General features: G+C 39.1%; 1 protein-coding gene across 4 annotated transcripts in view; it reads right to left on the bottom strand.

The window, feature by feature from the left end:
* Positions 1–16,015, bottom strand: part of GRAMD1C (GRAM domain containing 1C) — a 132,261-nt gene that overhangs the window by 93,957 nt on the left and 22,289 nt on the right. For all 4 annotated transcript variants that reach the window (XR_016233097.1, XM_089331673.1, XM_002716687.6 and 1 more), the window contains exon 3: positions 7,366–7,450. Coding sequence is in view for 3 of the 4 variants with exons in the window: in XM_089331673.1 (XP_089187799.1) it covers positions 7,366–7,450 (85 nt within the window). In the remaining variant the exon portion in view is untranslated. The remainder of the gene's footprint in view (positions 1–7,365; positions 7,451–16,015) is intronic.

The raw sequence follows: 16,015 nt of genomic DNA, 5'->3' as shown, positions 1-16,015 counted from the left end.
AGGCTATCTCTGGTGCTTTCCCAGGAACATTAGCAGGGAGCTAGATGAAAAGTGGGCAGCTGAGACTCAAACCAGTGAGTCTACAGAATGCCAGCATCTCAGGCCATGGCTTAACCTGCTGTGCCAAATGCTGGACCCATACAAACTCAATTTCTTTAGTAAGCAGATATACACTTCCAATGGTTCAACTTATAATTTTTTAACTTTGTATGATTGTGCCAAAATATAGCATTCAGTGGAAACTGTACTTTGAGTTTTTATCTTTTCCCAGGATATCAATATGCAACAGATACACTCTTGTGATGCTAGAGAGTAACACTGAGCCCATGTGATCACAAGGGTAAACAACTGGGAATCTACTGTACACTGTGTGACTAGGCTATGATGTCCAGTATGTCAGGGGTACTAAGTGAAATTTTAATTTAAAATGTTTTTATTTTTTTTAAAAGAACTTTTAAAAGATTTTATTTTATTTATTTGAAAATCAGAGTTAGAGAGAAAGAGGGAGACACAGAGACAAGGAGATATGTTCCACCATCTGGTTCACTCCCCAGAATGCCACAATGACCAGGGCTGGGCCAGACTGAAGCCAGGAGCCAGAAGCTTCATCCAGGTCTTCCATGTGGGTGGCAGGGGCCCAAACACTTGGGTCATATTCCACTCCTTTTCCCAGGCCATTAGCAAGGAGCTGGATCAGAAGTGGAGCAGCCAGGACACGAACCAGTGCCCATGTGGGATGCCAGCATCATAGGGCTTAACCCACTACGCCACAGTGCCTGCCCCAAAAAATAACTTAAAAAAAATTATTTATGTGAAAGGAAGAGTTACACAGGGAGAGAGAGAGAGAGATCTTCCATCTACTGGTTCACTCCCAAAACGGACGCAACAAAGCCAGAATCCTGGAAGTCTATCCAGGTCTCCCACAGGGGTAGAAGTGGCCCAAACACTTGGAGCATCTTCTGTTGCTTTCCCAGGCAAATTAGCATAGAGTTGGAATGGAAGTGCAACAGCTGGGACTGGAATTGGCACTCCTATGGGGTGCTGGCATTGCAGGAGGCAGCTTAACCAACTATGACACAATGCTGGCAACAAAACATAACTTCTAGGGGCCAGTGCTATGGCGCATTAACGCCCTGGCCTGAAGCACTGGTATCCCATATGGGCACCAGTTAGAGGCCTGGTTGTTCGACTTCTGATCCAGCTCTCTTCTATGGCCTGGGAAAGCAATGGAGGATGGCCCAAGTCCTTGGTCTCCTGCACCCGCATGGGAGACCCGGAAGAAGCTCTTGGCTCCTGGCTTCGGATTGGCGCAGCTCTAGCCGTTGTAGTCAATTGGGGAGTGAACCATCGGATGCAAGACCTCTCTCTCTCTACTTCTCTCTCTGTGTAACTCTGACTTTCAAATAAATAAATAAATCTTTAAAAAAAAAGATAACTTCTAAACATTTATGTATTTATTTTGAGATGGAGAGGAAGAGGGACAAAGAGTGAGAGACAGAAGGAGCATGTGCTATTATCCACTAGTTAATTCCCCAAATGACTGCAATGGCTGGGGCTGGAGCAGAGAATTAAGACCCAACCATCTGAACCATTACTGCTGTCTCCCATAGTGCACATTATCAGGAACTGGAATCACAGTTTCAAGACTCAAAGCTGGCACTCCAAGATGGGATGTGGGTGTCCCAACCAGCTGTTTAATTTCTATGGCAAACACCTGCCCCTGACTTAAAATATTTTAAACTTAAGATGGGGTTACTGGGACATAAACCTCTCCTAAGTTGAGAAGCATCTCTAGAGGGTATTTTCAAGCTATCTGTTTCTTTCTGTGTGAGTTTCAATACCTTTCAAGGAGTTGCTCCATTTTGTTAGTTTATTGAATTTATGGACATAGATTTGTATGTAATATTTTCTTATTAACATTTTAATGCTCATGGAATCAGTAGTGATGAACTCTCTTTCATTCCTGATATTGATAATCTATAACTATACTTTTCTCTTTTTTCCCCCCAGAAACCTTTTATTTAAGGTATACAAACTTCATGCATCTCATAAATACAACTTTAGGAACATAGCGATTCTTCCCACCATACCTGCAAATCACACTTTATCAAGTTAATCACTGTTGTTCACAAAAAATCAGCCGATCTCATTGATTTTGCTTATTTTCACTGTTTTAAATAAATTTATTTATTTCTGCTTGCTTTTGGTTTAATTTCTCCTTCTTTCTACAATTTTGTGAGATGTAAGCTTAGGTTACTTATTTTCCTCTTTTTTGTTTCCCAATATATACATTTTAATACTATACATTTTCCTCTGTGTACTATTTTGGCTGCACTCCACAAATTGTTATTTTTACTTCTTGCATTTCCTCTGCCGTCCAATTCCTTATCCTCACAACTCATTACCCTTGAATACTGTGGTATTCCTTCCTTTTAGACCTTTACACACTCTTTAACCATTACTTCCAAATCTTTTACTGAATTCTCCTCTTCCACTGATGTCGTAATTCCTTTTATACTGTTCTATTAATTCTACATGTTGTCCATGGGTGAGCTCATCCATTCTCCTAATTTTAAAGGATGATAACATCCATTATTCAATCATTCATTGAACTACCTATCAACCATCCATTCAAATCACTGAGTAGTATTAGAAGTCCAATACGGACATAGGTGTCAGAGTTACAAAAACAAAAAATACAGATAATAGTTCTGTAAATTTATGAAAGAAGACAGTACAAGGTACTTAATGGACACATAGCAAGGACATCTATCTAGAGGTGATACTTAAAATAACATCATTTGAAGGAGCCAGAGTTGTGGTGCGAAAGGTTATTCCACAGTGTTTAACATCAGCATTCCATATCAGAGCACTGGTTTCAGTCCTGGCAGCTCCAGCTGCCTCCCTCCTAATGTGCCTGGGAAAGCATTTGAGGATGGCTCAAGTACTTGGATCCCTGCCACTCATGTGAGAGACCTAGATGAAGTTCCTGGTTATTGTCTTTGGCTTGGCCCAACCCTGACAATCTCAGACATTTAAGGAGTGAACCAGTGGATGGAAATTATCTCTCTCTCTCTCTCTCTCTGTCTCCCTCCCTCCCTCTCCTTCTCCCTCTCCCTCTCCCTCTCCTTCTTCTCTCTCTCCAACTCAGTCTTTCAAATAAATAAATAAAGCTTCAAAAAATATAACAACATTGGGAACTGACCATAATGTTGCATCAGAGTACTTTAAGGTCTTTGGTATGTCAAATATAAATCCTCTAGGGGCTGGTCATGGAAAGGCCCTAGGTATTCTAGGAGAAAGGCCAGGACAGACTGGACATGAGGAGTCATCTGGAGAGCTTGAGGCTATGGTTATTTACTAGCTAACATTTCAATAATAATTATCACTGTTATTCTGATTGGAAGTAGCTTAATATCAGACTTGAACAAAATCTTGTCAAATTTACAATTAAAAGCTTCCCTACACGGGTGATATTTGAGTCTTAAAGTATAAACAAAAGATAGCCAGGTACAGAACAGCAAAAACAGCTGTAGGAAAAATAAAGTAAAAAATCCTAGAAGTAGAAAGGAATGACATATCTACAGAATTCAGACTTCAGAAGAGCAAGGTTGAAGATAACATGATGAAAAATAAACTGGGAGAGGATACTAAACATATATGAAAAGCTTTCTCAGGAAATCAAATCTTTTTTTTTTTTTTTTTTTTTTTGGACAGGCAGAGTGGACAGTGAGAGAGAGAGAGACAGAGAGAAAGGTCTTCCTTTGCCGTTGGTTCACCCCTCAATGGCCGTTGCGGTCGGCGCACCGCGCTGATCCGATGGCAGGAGCCAGGTACTTATCATGGTCTCCCATGCAGCTGCAGGGCCCAAGCACTTGGGCCATCCTCCACTGCCTTCCCGGGCCACAGCAGAGAGCTGGCCTGGAAGAGGGGCAACCGGGACAGAATCTGACGTCCCAACCAGGACTAGAACCCGGTGTGCCTGCGCCGCAAGGTGGAGGATTAGCCTAGTGAGCCGCGGCACCGGCCCAAATTGTGTATTTTTAAAATGTACATAGCTATGAGTATTGTTGCTATATTTCTGGATGGTTCAATTGTTACAAGTGGTTTTAATTTTCAATTTGTAAATATCCATATTTTCCAAATTTTCTACCTTTAACAGGTTTACAGTGGCAGAAAAAAATACAAAAATGTAAATTTTTGAAAGCAAATATACATCCTAGAAAACATCTGAAAAGTTAGCCACAAAATATTAATCAAAATTATTTATAGGTAGAAGGATCACCAATGATTTTCATTTTTTATTTATATTTTTCTTTATAGCTATAATTTTTTCATGATTTATCTTTGAATTCTATTTTCCATGATTTTTTTTTAATTTTATTTGAAAGGCAGAGAGAGAGAAATAGGCCAATAAGAGTCCTTCCATCCACAGGTTCACTCCCCACATGCCTGCAACAACCAGGACGGGGCAAGGTCAAAGACAGAAGCCAAAAACTTGATCTGAGTCTCCCATGCGGGTGGCAGGGGTTCAGGTACTCAAGCCATCATCTGCTACCTACCAGGGTGCACATTAGCAAGAAGCTAGATCAGAGGCAGAGGAACGAGGACTTGAATCAGGCATTCCAATATGGGATGCAAAGGTCCCAAGAAGTGAGTTAACAGTTGTGCAAAACTCCTGCCTCTGTAATGTTTTATAACGAGGAAATGTCATGGTTTAAGTGGATTAATTTCCTTTAGGAAGGCAATGATGAGAATGATGCATTTAGAAAGGCTTTTATGGAAAGTCCTTGATCTCAAGTGACAGACTAGCAAGAAACATTTTCAATACATGAGAAAAAGATCTATTTTTTAAACATCTAACAAGCTATCACAGAGTAAGAACCCGTGTAGGAGACCCGGAAAAAGCTCCTGGCTCCTAGCTCCTGGCTCCTGGCTCCTGGTTCCTGGCTTCAGACCAGCACAGCTCTGGCCATTGCGGCCAATTGGGGAGTGAACTATCAGATGGAAGACCTCTCTCTCTCTCTCTGTCTCTCCTCTGTGTAACTCTGACTTGCAAATAAATAAATAAATCTTTAAAAAAAAAATAAAGTACTTTTGGGCCCAGGGTTTGGTGCAACAGATTAAGCCTCTGCCTGTGACGCCAGCATCCCATATGAGCACCAGTTTGAATCCCTAGCAGCTCCACTTCTGATCCAGCTCCCTGTTAATGCACCTAGGAAAGCAGCAAAATACGGTCCAAGTACATGGACCCCTGTACCCATGTGGCAGACCCAGATGGGGTTTCAGGCTCCTGGCTTTAGTCTGACACAGGCCCACCAGTAGTGACCATTTGGGGAGGGAACCAGAGGATGGAAGATGTCCCTCTCCCACTGTCTCTCCCCCTCTGTAAAAATAAATAAAATAAATCTTTAAAAATAAATAAAGGGCTGGGTGGTAAAAATACCATCAAATGTTAAAGTTATCATATGGATAGGATTGAGTGTCTTGTAATAATAATAGATAGAATTAAAAAAGGAGTGATTGCTCCAACATGGGAAGCAATCCACATAGCACACCCATGAAATGAGAACTGCTTTAAATGGCACTCTGACCTCAGAATCAGCCATTAAGGCATTCTGGTCTGGCTGAAAAGCCCATGAGAGCACTTCAGACATGGGAAGCCAAGAAACTGTGGCAAAAAATATCCTACATGAAGGACCTCAGTGGGTGAGACCCCCGTAGAAAGAAGTGGTCATCAAAGAAGGAGGTACTTTTCTCTAAAGGGAAGAGGGAACTTCCATTTTACTTATAGCCTTGTCTAAATACTGATGGAGTTCATGGATTCAAAAGGCTTCCATAGCGTAGGTGGCTCATATCAAGAGCCTTGGGTGATCACTAACATCACACTTAAGAGTGTTAATTGTTAAATTAACAACAAGAGTCACTGTGCACTAACTTCCCACACAGGACCTCTGTCCTCAAAGAGTTGTATTAAAATTATGTCTAAGTGCTCACAAAAAATTTATCATTCTTGGGTGCTTCTTTAAAGTTAATTAGGTTTCGGCCAGTGCTGCAGCTCAATAGGCTAATCCTCCACCTGTGGCGCTGGGCACACAGGGTTCTAGTCCCGGTCGGGGCGCCGGATTCTGTCCCAGTTGCCCCTCTTCCAGGCCAGCTCTCTACTATGGCCTGGGAGTGCAGTGGAGGATGGCCCAAGTACTTGGGCCCTGCACCCCATGGGAGACCAGGAGAAGCACCTGGCTCCTGGCTTCGGATCAGCGCGATGTGCTGGCCACAGCGCACTGGCCACGGCAGCCATTGAAGGGTGAACCAACGGCAAAGGACGACCTTTCTCTCTGTCTCTCTCTCTCTCTCACTGTCCACTCTGCCTGTCAAAAATAAATAAATAAATAAAGTTAATTAAGTTTCTTAAAAAAAAAAGTGAAATTAACATCAAGATGCAATGACTTTGAACAGCCCTTTTCTTGACTGTTGAGGAACAGTTTTGTTGTTGTTTTCGTACAAATTGTTGAACTTTTTACTTAGTATAGAGTTGATCTTCTGTGTATGAAGTTAATCGAAAATGGATCTTAATGGAGAATGGGACTGGGAATGGGAGAGGGAGGAGGAGGAGTGGTGGGAGAGTGGGTGGGAGGGCAGGTATGGTGGAAAGAAACACTATATTCCTAAAGTTGTACTTATGAAATGCATGAAGTCTGTATTCCTCAAATAAAAGGTTTCTTTGGAGGGGGAATAAATAAAATATAATAATAAAAATAAATATAATAAAATTTTTCTTTGGGAAAATAAATAAATAAATATAGTAATTTTGTAAGAAAATAATTTGATTTTCACTTTTAAAGTCTATCTCAAAAAAATCTATGCAAAGAATTAGAATAATGATTTAGCCCTAGGACATTTTATCAAATTATTCTATGAGTACAGGTGTTAAAGAGTATATTTTTCTGAGGCCAGTTAATACATATTGAATATCAATTTTGTTTTCCCTCCAAAATTATGAAAAGAGCAACAGGAAAAAAGGGGGCAAATCATTTCTGCTCACTGCTATTTTCTTAGTTAGTACTTAACATTCTCATAAGTCAGAAATCAGTCCTCCCCAAATTACAATGTAGTTTTACATTGTCTGATTGTGAGTAAGATGTTATTTATCTTGAAAATCATTTGCTGTCTGGCACAAAGGCTTAAACAGTATATATATATATATATATATATACACACTATATATATAGTATATATATAGTTTATATACTATATATGTATAGTTTCTCTCTATATATAGAAAGTATATGTCACTCACCAGTTCTATCATGATAATAAGGCAATAAAATGGTTACTTTCTGTAAATGTTTATCTTTTTTTTACCTGCTATTAGCTTCTCTGTATCAGGTAGATGTGTAAATTGTCTTTTGTATTCCTCATTCCTGTCTTTATAAGTGGAACTTGAAATCTGCAAAATAAAGAGTTTGAAGTTCTGGTTCACTGTAATTATAATGTCATAAAAATAAATTTACAATGGAATTTAAAATCATATGCTTTTTATGCAGTATTTTATAGATATTTTATTTGAAAAACTAGAAGCATTTTTAGAAACACCAAAAAGAACAAAGAAGACTATTAGCAGTATGATAGGATGAAAAGTTTGGCAATCTCTGCAAAAGCAAATATATAACTGGAAAAAAAAAACTGTCAATAAGAGTCATCTAAAATGACTGGAATTTGATCAAAAGCAAACAATAAACCAAGAAATAATGTTCATGAAAATCTACAGTTGGACAAAAATCCACTCAACATGGATTAAAGATCTAAATCTATGACCGACACCATCAAATTATTAGAGAACATCAGAGAAACTCTGCAGGATATAGGCACAGGTAAAGACTTCTTGGAAAAGACCCCAGAGGCACAGGCAGTCAAAGCCAAACTTAACAATTGGGATTGCCGGCGCCATGGCTCACTTGGCTAATCCTCTGCCTGCAACAATGGCACCCCAGGTTCTAGTCCCAGTTGGGGCACCAGGTACTAGTCCCGGTTGCTCCTCTTCCATTCCAGCTCTCTGCTGTGGCCCACGAGGGCAGAGGAGGATGGCCCAAGTGCTTGGGTCCCTGCACCTGCATGGGAGACTGGGAGGAAGTACCCAGATCCTGGCTTCAGATCATGCAGCGGCCATTAGGGGAGTGAACCAACAGAAGGAAGACTTCTCTCTCTGTCTCTCTCTCCTTTATAACTCTCTCTCTGTCTCTCTCTCACTATCTAACTCTGCCCGGCCAAAAAAAAAAAAAAAAAAAATTAGGATTACATCAAATTGAAAAGTTTCTGTACTGTAAAAGAAGCAGTCAGGAAAGTGAAGAGGCAACCAACAGAATCGGAAAAAATATTTGCAAACTATGCAACAGATAAAGGATTAATAACCAGAATCTACAAAGAGATCAAGAAACTCCACAACAACAAAATAAACAACCCACTTAAGAGATAGGCCAAGGACCTCAATAGACATTTTTCAAAAGAGGAAATCCAAATGGCCAACAGACACATGAAAAAATGTTCAGGGTCACTAGCAATCAGGGAAATGCAAATCAAAACCACAAGGAGGATTTCACCTCACCCCGGTTAGAATGGCTCACATACAAAAAATCTACCAACAAGAGATGCTGCCGAGAATGTGGGGAAAAAGGGACCCTAACCCACTGTTGGTGGGAATGCAAACTGGTAAAGCCACTATGGAAGTCAGTCTGGAGATTCCTCAGGAACTTGAATATAACCCTACCATACAACCCAGCCATCCCGCTCCTTGGAATTTACCCAAAGGAAATTAAATTGGCAAATAAAAGAGCTGTCTGCACCTCCATGTTTATTGCAGCTCAATTCACAATAGCTAAGACCTGGAATCCTAAATGCCCATCAACAGGAGACTGGATAAAGAAATTATGGGATATGTTCTCTATAGAATACTATACAGCAGTAAAAAGCAATGAAATCTGGTCATTTGCAACAAAATGGAGGAATCTGGAACACATCATGCTGAGTGAATTAAGCCAGTCCCAAAGGGACAAATATCATATGTTCTCCCTGATCGGTGACAACTAACTGAGCACCTAAAAGGAAACCTGTTGAAGTGAAATGGACACTATGAGAAACAATGACTTGATCAGCCCTTGCCCTGACTGTCGAGGAATAACTTACTATTTTATTCCTTTTTGTGTTTTTTGTTGTTGTTGTTGTTGTTCTACTTAATACCATTGTTGAACTCTTTAATTAACACACAATTATTCTTAGGTGTTTAAATTTAACTGAAAAGTGATCCCTGTTAAATATAAGAGTGGGAATAAGAGAGGGAGGAGATGTACAATTTGGGATATGCTCACTCGGACTTACCCCTAATAGTAGAGCTAGAAATATTCCAGGGGATTGCAATTCAATTCCATCAAGGTGGCATGTACCAACGCCATCTTACTTGTTAAAGTGATCAGTTTAATTTCATAATTGATCAAAAAGACAGAATTAAGTGTCAAAAGGATTACATAAATAAGACCAGTGCCTGAAAATAATAATTGATAGAATTAAAAAGGAGAGAATGAGCCCACATGGGAAGCAGGATACACAGCACACTCATAGAATGGCAAAAACCCTAAACAGCACTCTGGCCTCAGAATCAGCCCTTAAGGCATTCAGATCTGGCTAAAAATCCCATGAGAGTTTCACAAGCATGGAAAGCCAAGACATTGTGGCAAAAAAAAAAAAAAAAAAAAAAAAAAGAAAAAAAAAAAAAGAAAGAAAAAAAAAGAAAAAGACCTAAAGGAAAGATCTCTGTGAGTGAGATCCTGGTGGAAAGAACGGGCCATCAAAGAAGGCAGTACCTTCCTCTGAAGGGAGGAGAGAACTTCCACTTTGAAAATGGCCTTGTCTAAATAAGATTGGAGTTGCTGAACTCAAGAGGCTTCCATAGCCTTGGCAACTCATGACAAGAGCCTAGGGTGATTACTGATGCCATAAACAAGAGTGTCAATTGTTAAATCAACAACGGGAGTCACTGCTCCCCATGTATGACCTCTGCCCTTAATGTGTTTTACTATGAGAATTAATGATAAAACTATTACTCAAACAATACTCTATACTTTGTGTGTCTTTGTGGGTTCAGTCTGTTGAAATCTTTACTTAGTATACACTAAGTTGATCTGTATATAAAGACAATCGAAAATGAATCATGATAAAGAATGGGATGGGAGAGGAAGTGGGAGATGGGATGGTTGCAGGTGGGAGGGAGGTTATGGGGGGAAAAGCTGCTATAATTCAAAAGGGAGGAAAAAGAGTGTAGAAAATGAACAGATTCTTCACAGATCTATGGGACACCAAGTGAACTAAAATATAGGTAATGACAGTATCAGAAGGGAAAAGGAGGGCAAAAGTCCTTGTCATAATTTCTTGTAGTTGTTTAAGCATTATTCCCTCTAGTTCTTTGAATACATATGTAATAACTGCTTTGACATCATTGTCTGCTATATCCAACAGGAGCAATGGTCAAACTTTCCAATTTTGATGAAAAATATTAACTTAGACATCAAAGAAATGCAATAAACCTCAAGTAGGATAAACACAAGGAGAGTCACACTTAGACATACAATAGTTAAACTGTCTAAAGACAGAAAAAATCTTGAAAACAAAGAAAAAATGAGTCATCACATACAGTGAAAGCTATATGACTCGAAGGTAACTTCTCATCATGAACAATGGAGACTACAGCCCCAGCTTAGGAAAAATACCAAGGGAAGTTCTTCAGACTGCAAGGGTATGACATCTTATGGTAACTCAAATTCATAAGAAGAAATGAAGAGTACCAGAAGTTCAAATGTATAAGCATATCTAAAAGATATATAAGGACCAGCACTGTGGCGTAGCAGGTAAAGCCACCACCTGTGGTGTCAACATCCCATTTGGGCTCCAGTTCAGGTCCCAGCTGCTCCATTTCTGAACCAGCTCTCTGCTATGGCCTGGGAAGGCAGGAGGCCCTACACCGAAAAGATGCCCCAAGTCCTTGGGCCCCTGCACTCCTGTGGGAGACGTGGAAAAAGCTCCTGGATCCTGGCTTCAGATTGGCACAGCTCCGGCATTTGTGGGCATCTGGAAAATGAACCAGCAGATGGAAGACCTCCCTCTCTTTCTCTCTCACTCTCTCTGCCTTTGCCTCTCTACAACTCTGCCTTTTAAATAAATAAATAAACAATCTATTTTCTCATTTCTCTCTTAATGTCTTTTAAAACATAAGAGTCCATTAAAGTAAGGGGAGAGGGAGTGGGAAAGGGGAGGGTTGCGGGTGGGAGGGACGTTATGGGGGAGAAGCCATTGTAATCTATAAGCTGTACTTTGGAAATTTATATTCATTAAATAAAAGCTAAAAAAAGAAAAAAATATATTGCTTTAATGGACTCTTTTTTTTTACATTTATTTTCTTTTTTTTTTAACTTTTATTTAATGAATATAAATTTCCAAAGTACGACTTATGGATTACAATGGCTTCCCCCCCATACCGTCCCTCCCACCCACAACCCTCCCCTTTCCCACTCCCTCTCCCCTTCCATTCACATCAAGATTCATTTTCAATTCTCTTTATATACATAAGATCAGTTTAGCATATATTAAGTAAAGATTTCAACAGTTTGCACCCACATAGAAACACAAAGTGAAAAATACTGTTTGAGTACTAGTTATAGCATTAAATCACAATGTACAGCACACTAAGGACAGAGATCCTACATGAGGAGTAAGTGCACAGTGACTCCTATTGTTGACTTAATAAATTGACACTCTTGTCTATGGCATCAGTAATCACCCTAGGCTCTTGTCATGAGTTGCCAAGGCTATGGAAGCCTTTTGAGTTCACCGACTCTGATCATATTTAGACAAGGTAGTAGTCAAAGTGGAAGTTCTCTCCTCCCTTCAGAGAAAGGTACCTCCTTCTTTGATGACCTGTTCTTTCCACTCGCAGAGATCTTTCATTTAGGTGTTTTTTTTTTTTTTTTTTTTTTTTTTTTTTTTTTTTTTTTTTTTTTGCCAGAGTGTCTTGGCTTTCCATGCCTGAAATCCTCTCATGGGCTTTTCAGCCGGATCCACATGCCTTAAGGGCTGATTCTGAGGCCAGAGTGTAAAGCAATAATTATAACACTGTAATGCTGGGTTTATGAGAAGTAATGGAATTAGGATAGAGCAAAAGATCAATATTTTAACAAAATCACATCAGTAGAAATCTGAAGTATACTGTGTGAAGTTATGATGTACAGTAAAATCCTTTGAGCAATCACTTTATTTAAAAAAATTTTTTTCAAGAACCAAAAGGAATTATATAGCAACCACAAATATTGGGCCATAAAAAAGAAGGAAATGGGGAATAGAGGAACAAGGAAAGACATAAAACTGATGGGCATTTGGTGCAGCAGTCAGGCCGCTGTTTGAGACACCCACATCCCAGCTCCACTCCTGATTCCTGCTTCCTGCTAATGCACACCCTGGGAGGCAGCAGGTGATAGCTCAAGTATTCAAGTCTTTGCCACCCATGTGGGAGACTTGGATTCCCAACTCATGGCTTTGACCTGGGCCAGTCTTGGCTATTGTGAACATTTGGAAAGTAAACCAGAAGATGTGAGATCTCTCTGCCTCTCTTTCAAATAAATAGAACAAATTTAAAAATTAAAAACTAAAGTATACAAAATATACAGAAAAAATAGCAAAATGAATATTTATAAACCCAACCATATTCTAACTATATTAAAAGTAAATAGAGGGCCAAAGCTGTGGTGTAGTGGGTGAAGTCGCTGCCTATAGTGTCAGCATCCCATATAGGCATTGGTTTGAGTCCCAATTGCTCTACTTTCAATCCAGATCCCTGCTAATGTGCCTGGGAAAATAGCAGAAGATGGCCCAAGTCTTAGGGCCCCTGTCACCCTCCTGGGAGACATAGATGAAGCTCCAGGCTCCTGGCTCTGGTACCAGTGGATGGTACATTCCTCTCTCTCTCTCTCTCTCTCTCTTTTTCTCTCAAAATAAATAAAATGCTTTTTTTTAAAAAAAAAAAAGTAAATGGACTAAACACAGATTATCAAACTGGATAGAAATAGAAACACTATATGCTATCTACAATAAAAACACTAAGAAATTAAAAATAAAAGGACAGAAAAAAGATATACTATACAAATAGTAATCACAAGAGAATCTGAGTGATTATATCTCTATCAGTGGAAATATACATTATGACAAGAAATATTAATAAACTAAGATTTCATAATGATAAAGGGGTCAATACATGAAGAATATTTATACACACCCAACAAGAGACCCAAAATGCATGAAACAAAAACTGACAATTGACAGAACAGCTAGTTTTCAGTAACTGATACAAAGACAAGACCAAAACCAGAAAGGATATAGAACATTTAAACAACAATATACAGCTAATACATCTAACTGGCATTCAACAAGTGCAGAATACACTTTTTTTTTCAAGCACACAAGGAACATTTTCCAGAAGAAACAATATACTAGGCTTTAATCCTTAAAAATGGATTACAGTGATCACAGTTTGCTTGGTATCTGTATATGAAAATCTTCTCTAGAAGAAATCACTCTGGGAATCAACATGTTTCTACCAAAGTGTTGGAAAATAGAGAATAAAGGATAACAGACTAAGGACACAGTAAGGAGGCCCAACACACATGCAATTAAAGTCCCAGGAAAGAAAACAGTTAGATACACTACTTGAAGCATTAAAAATTAAAAATTTTAAATATTTTAAGTTTCTGTCCTTAAAGACCCCAATCTCTTCTTTTCTTGTAGTTCTCCAGAATCACTTTCGAAAATAAAAATCTTGTTACTCTATGCGATTCCAACAGTTGTTGTGCATACTTACATATGTAAATACAGTAAAATTCAATGAACCAGCATCTTGTGAAAAATCTTAACGGTTGGCATCTACATAAGCACAATGTCTTGGCTTTCCATGCCTGAAATGCTCTCTTGGGCTTTTCATTCAGATTTGAATGCATTAAGGGCTGATTCTGAGGTCAGAATGCTGTTTACAGCATTTGTCATTCTATGAGTCTGCTGTGTGGACTGCTTCCCAAGTTGGAAAATTCTCTCCTTTTTAATTCTATCTATTGTTACTACCAGACACTTGGTCTTATTTATGTGATCCCTCTGACACTTAATCCTATCTATATATTTAACAAGAAAAAAAAAATACCTTAGGCCAGCGATGCCTAGTTGGCAGTCAGCTACTTGGGTCTGCCTCTGAAACAAAAGGTTCAGGCAGCTGCCATATAGGTCCCAAGGGTGACTGTAAGCCAGAGGCTGATCTATCAGAGACAAGAAGTGCACTGGAGATTGTTCACCATTATGTTAGGCTTAATGGGAGAGAACATCCATCAGAGAAGATGGGCACCCCTCCAAAGATTCCTAAAGAGAATATGATAGGAGGCAGAATAAAGGGCAACGACCTACCAGGAGGCTCCTGTAAGAGCCCACAATAGGGTAGAGAGAAAAAACTGAAGGCCCTGCAAAGAGGCAATAACCTTATGCCCTAAAATCAAAAGCCAGTACTGCAAGTGTCTAATCATGGGGCTGTTAGTCAAACCAGCATCAGGGATGAGGATTTTTTTCCTAGTCTACATTTCACATGGGGTATCACTCTGCAAGAGTTGTGGATTTATAAAGGGTTCTCAGTTCCAACTCATACAAATCCAAGGCATTCTCTCCTGGCTCTTCTTCCTGGGCAACCATTGAAGCTTGAGACTAGCAAACTCCTCAGGGCCATCTCTGCATTAGTTTATGTGCTTGAATCTCTGATAATCAGTTCCCTCTTTTTTGAGCCCTTCGGTATTTCCTTGGCTATTTTGTGAGCCCAGACATGCATTTTTTAAAAAAAAATGCTTGTAACAATTTATTCAGTATTTCTAGATCCTGTTAGTGGAAAAGTTAAATAGTCCCCTGTCAATATTGCTGGAAGGACTGGCTCCCATTCCTTTATAATAAAATCTAGAAATATAAAAAAGATATCTTGGTTTAGCAAAGAGTTTCTAATTATATATTTAAATTTTTAATTAGATAAAACATGATTTTAATTCAACATGAATTGGAAAATGAGTTTATTCTTTTCAATCAGTCAACAAAGTGAAAATCTGAAATATCCTTTATATGCTTGACTAAATCCACGACTACATGATTTTAGGAAACTTCTTCCTCAAAGTTGCCAAAGTATGTTGCAAAAACACTAATTAATTCTCTTGGGATTCTTTTTTAAATTTACATTACAATGCTAATTAATCCTATGATGTACCTTTAAAGCAGGTTTGTGGCAAGTATTAGCTCCAGTTATAGGTAGGAAAAAAATCTGTGAATAATATGACTCTGATCATTCAAGAGTCAATGATTGAAAAAAAAAAAAAAGTCAACGATAGGGGCCGGTGCTGAGGTGTAGCAAATAAAGTCACAGCTGCAATGCTGGCATCCCATGTCAGCACCAGTTCAAGTCCCAGTTGCTCCACCTCCAGTCCAGCTCTCTGCTGTGGCCTGAGACAGCAGTAGAAGATGGCCCAAGTCCTTGGGTCCCTGCACCTGCATGGGAGACCCGGAGGAATATCCTGGCTCCTGCCTTTGGGTCGGCACAGCTCTGGCCATTGCAGCCATCTGGGGAGTGAACCAGCAGATAGAAGATATCTCTCTCTCTCTCTCTCTCTCTCTCTCTCTCTCTCTCTCGTCTCTCTCTCTCACTGCCTCTCCTTCCCTCTCTGTGTAACTCTGACTTCCAAATAAATAAATCTTAAAAAAGTCAATGATAAACTACAGAATCAAGATTTCTGTTATTTTGTACAATTTTAAAAAACTTCTAGACTGTGCTCTAGAAAAAATTCAAATCAATATATTTTCTATTAAAACATAAAATGTTATATACTAGTTATTATTTCTATATACGTAGATAATATTCCAAAGTCCAGCCTTGCTTTTTTGTACTTATAATGGTTTAGAACGA

Source organism: Oryctolagus cuniculus, chromosome 4 (genome assembly GCF_051225735.1).
Source record: "Oryctolagus cuniculus isolate XC-2025 breed Fujian yellow rabbit chromosome 4, ASM5122573v1, whole genome shotgun sequence".
Taxonomy (NCBI): domain Eukaryota; kingdom Metazoa; phylum Chordata; class Mammalia; order Lagomorpha; family Leporidae; genus Oryctolagus; species Oryctolagus cuniculus.
The sequence above is the reverse complement of the archived record's forward strand: the minus strand, read 5'-3'. Positions and strand labels throughout refer to the sequence as shown.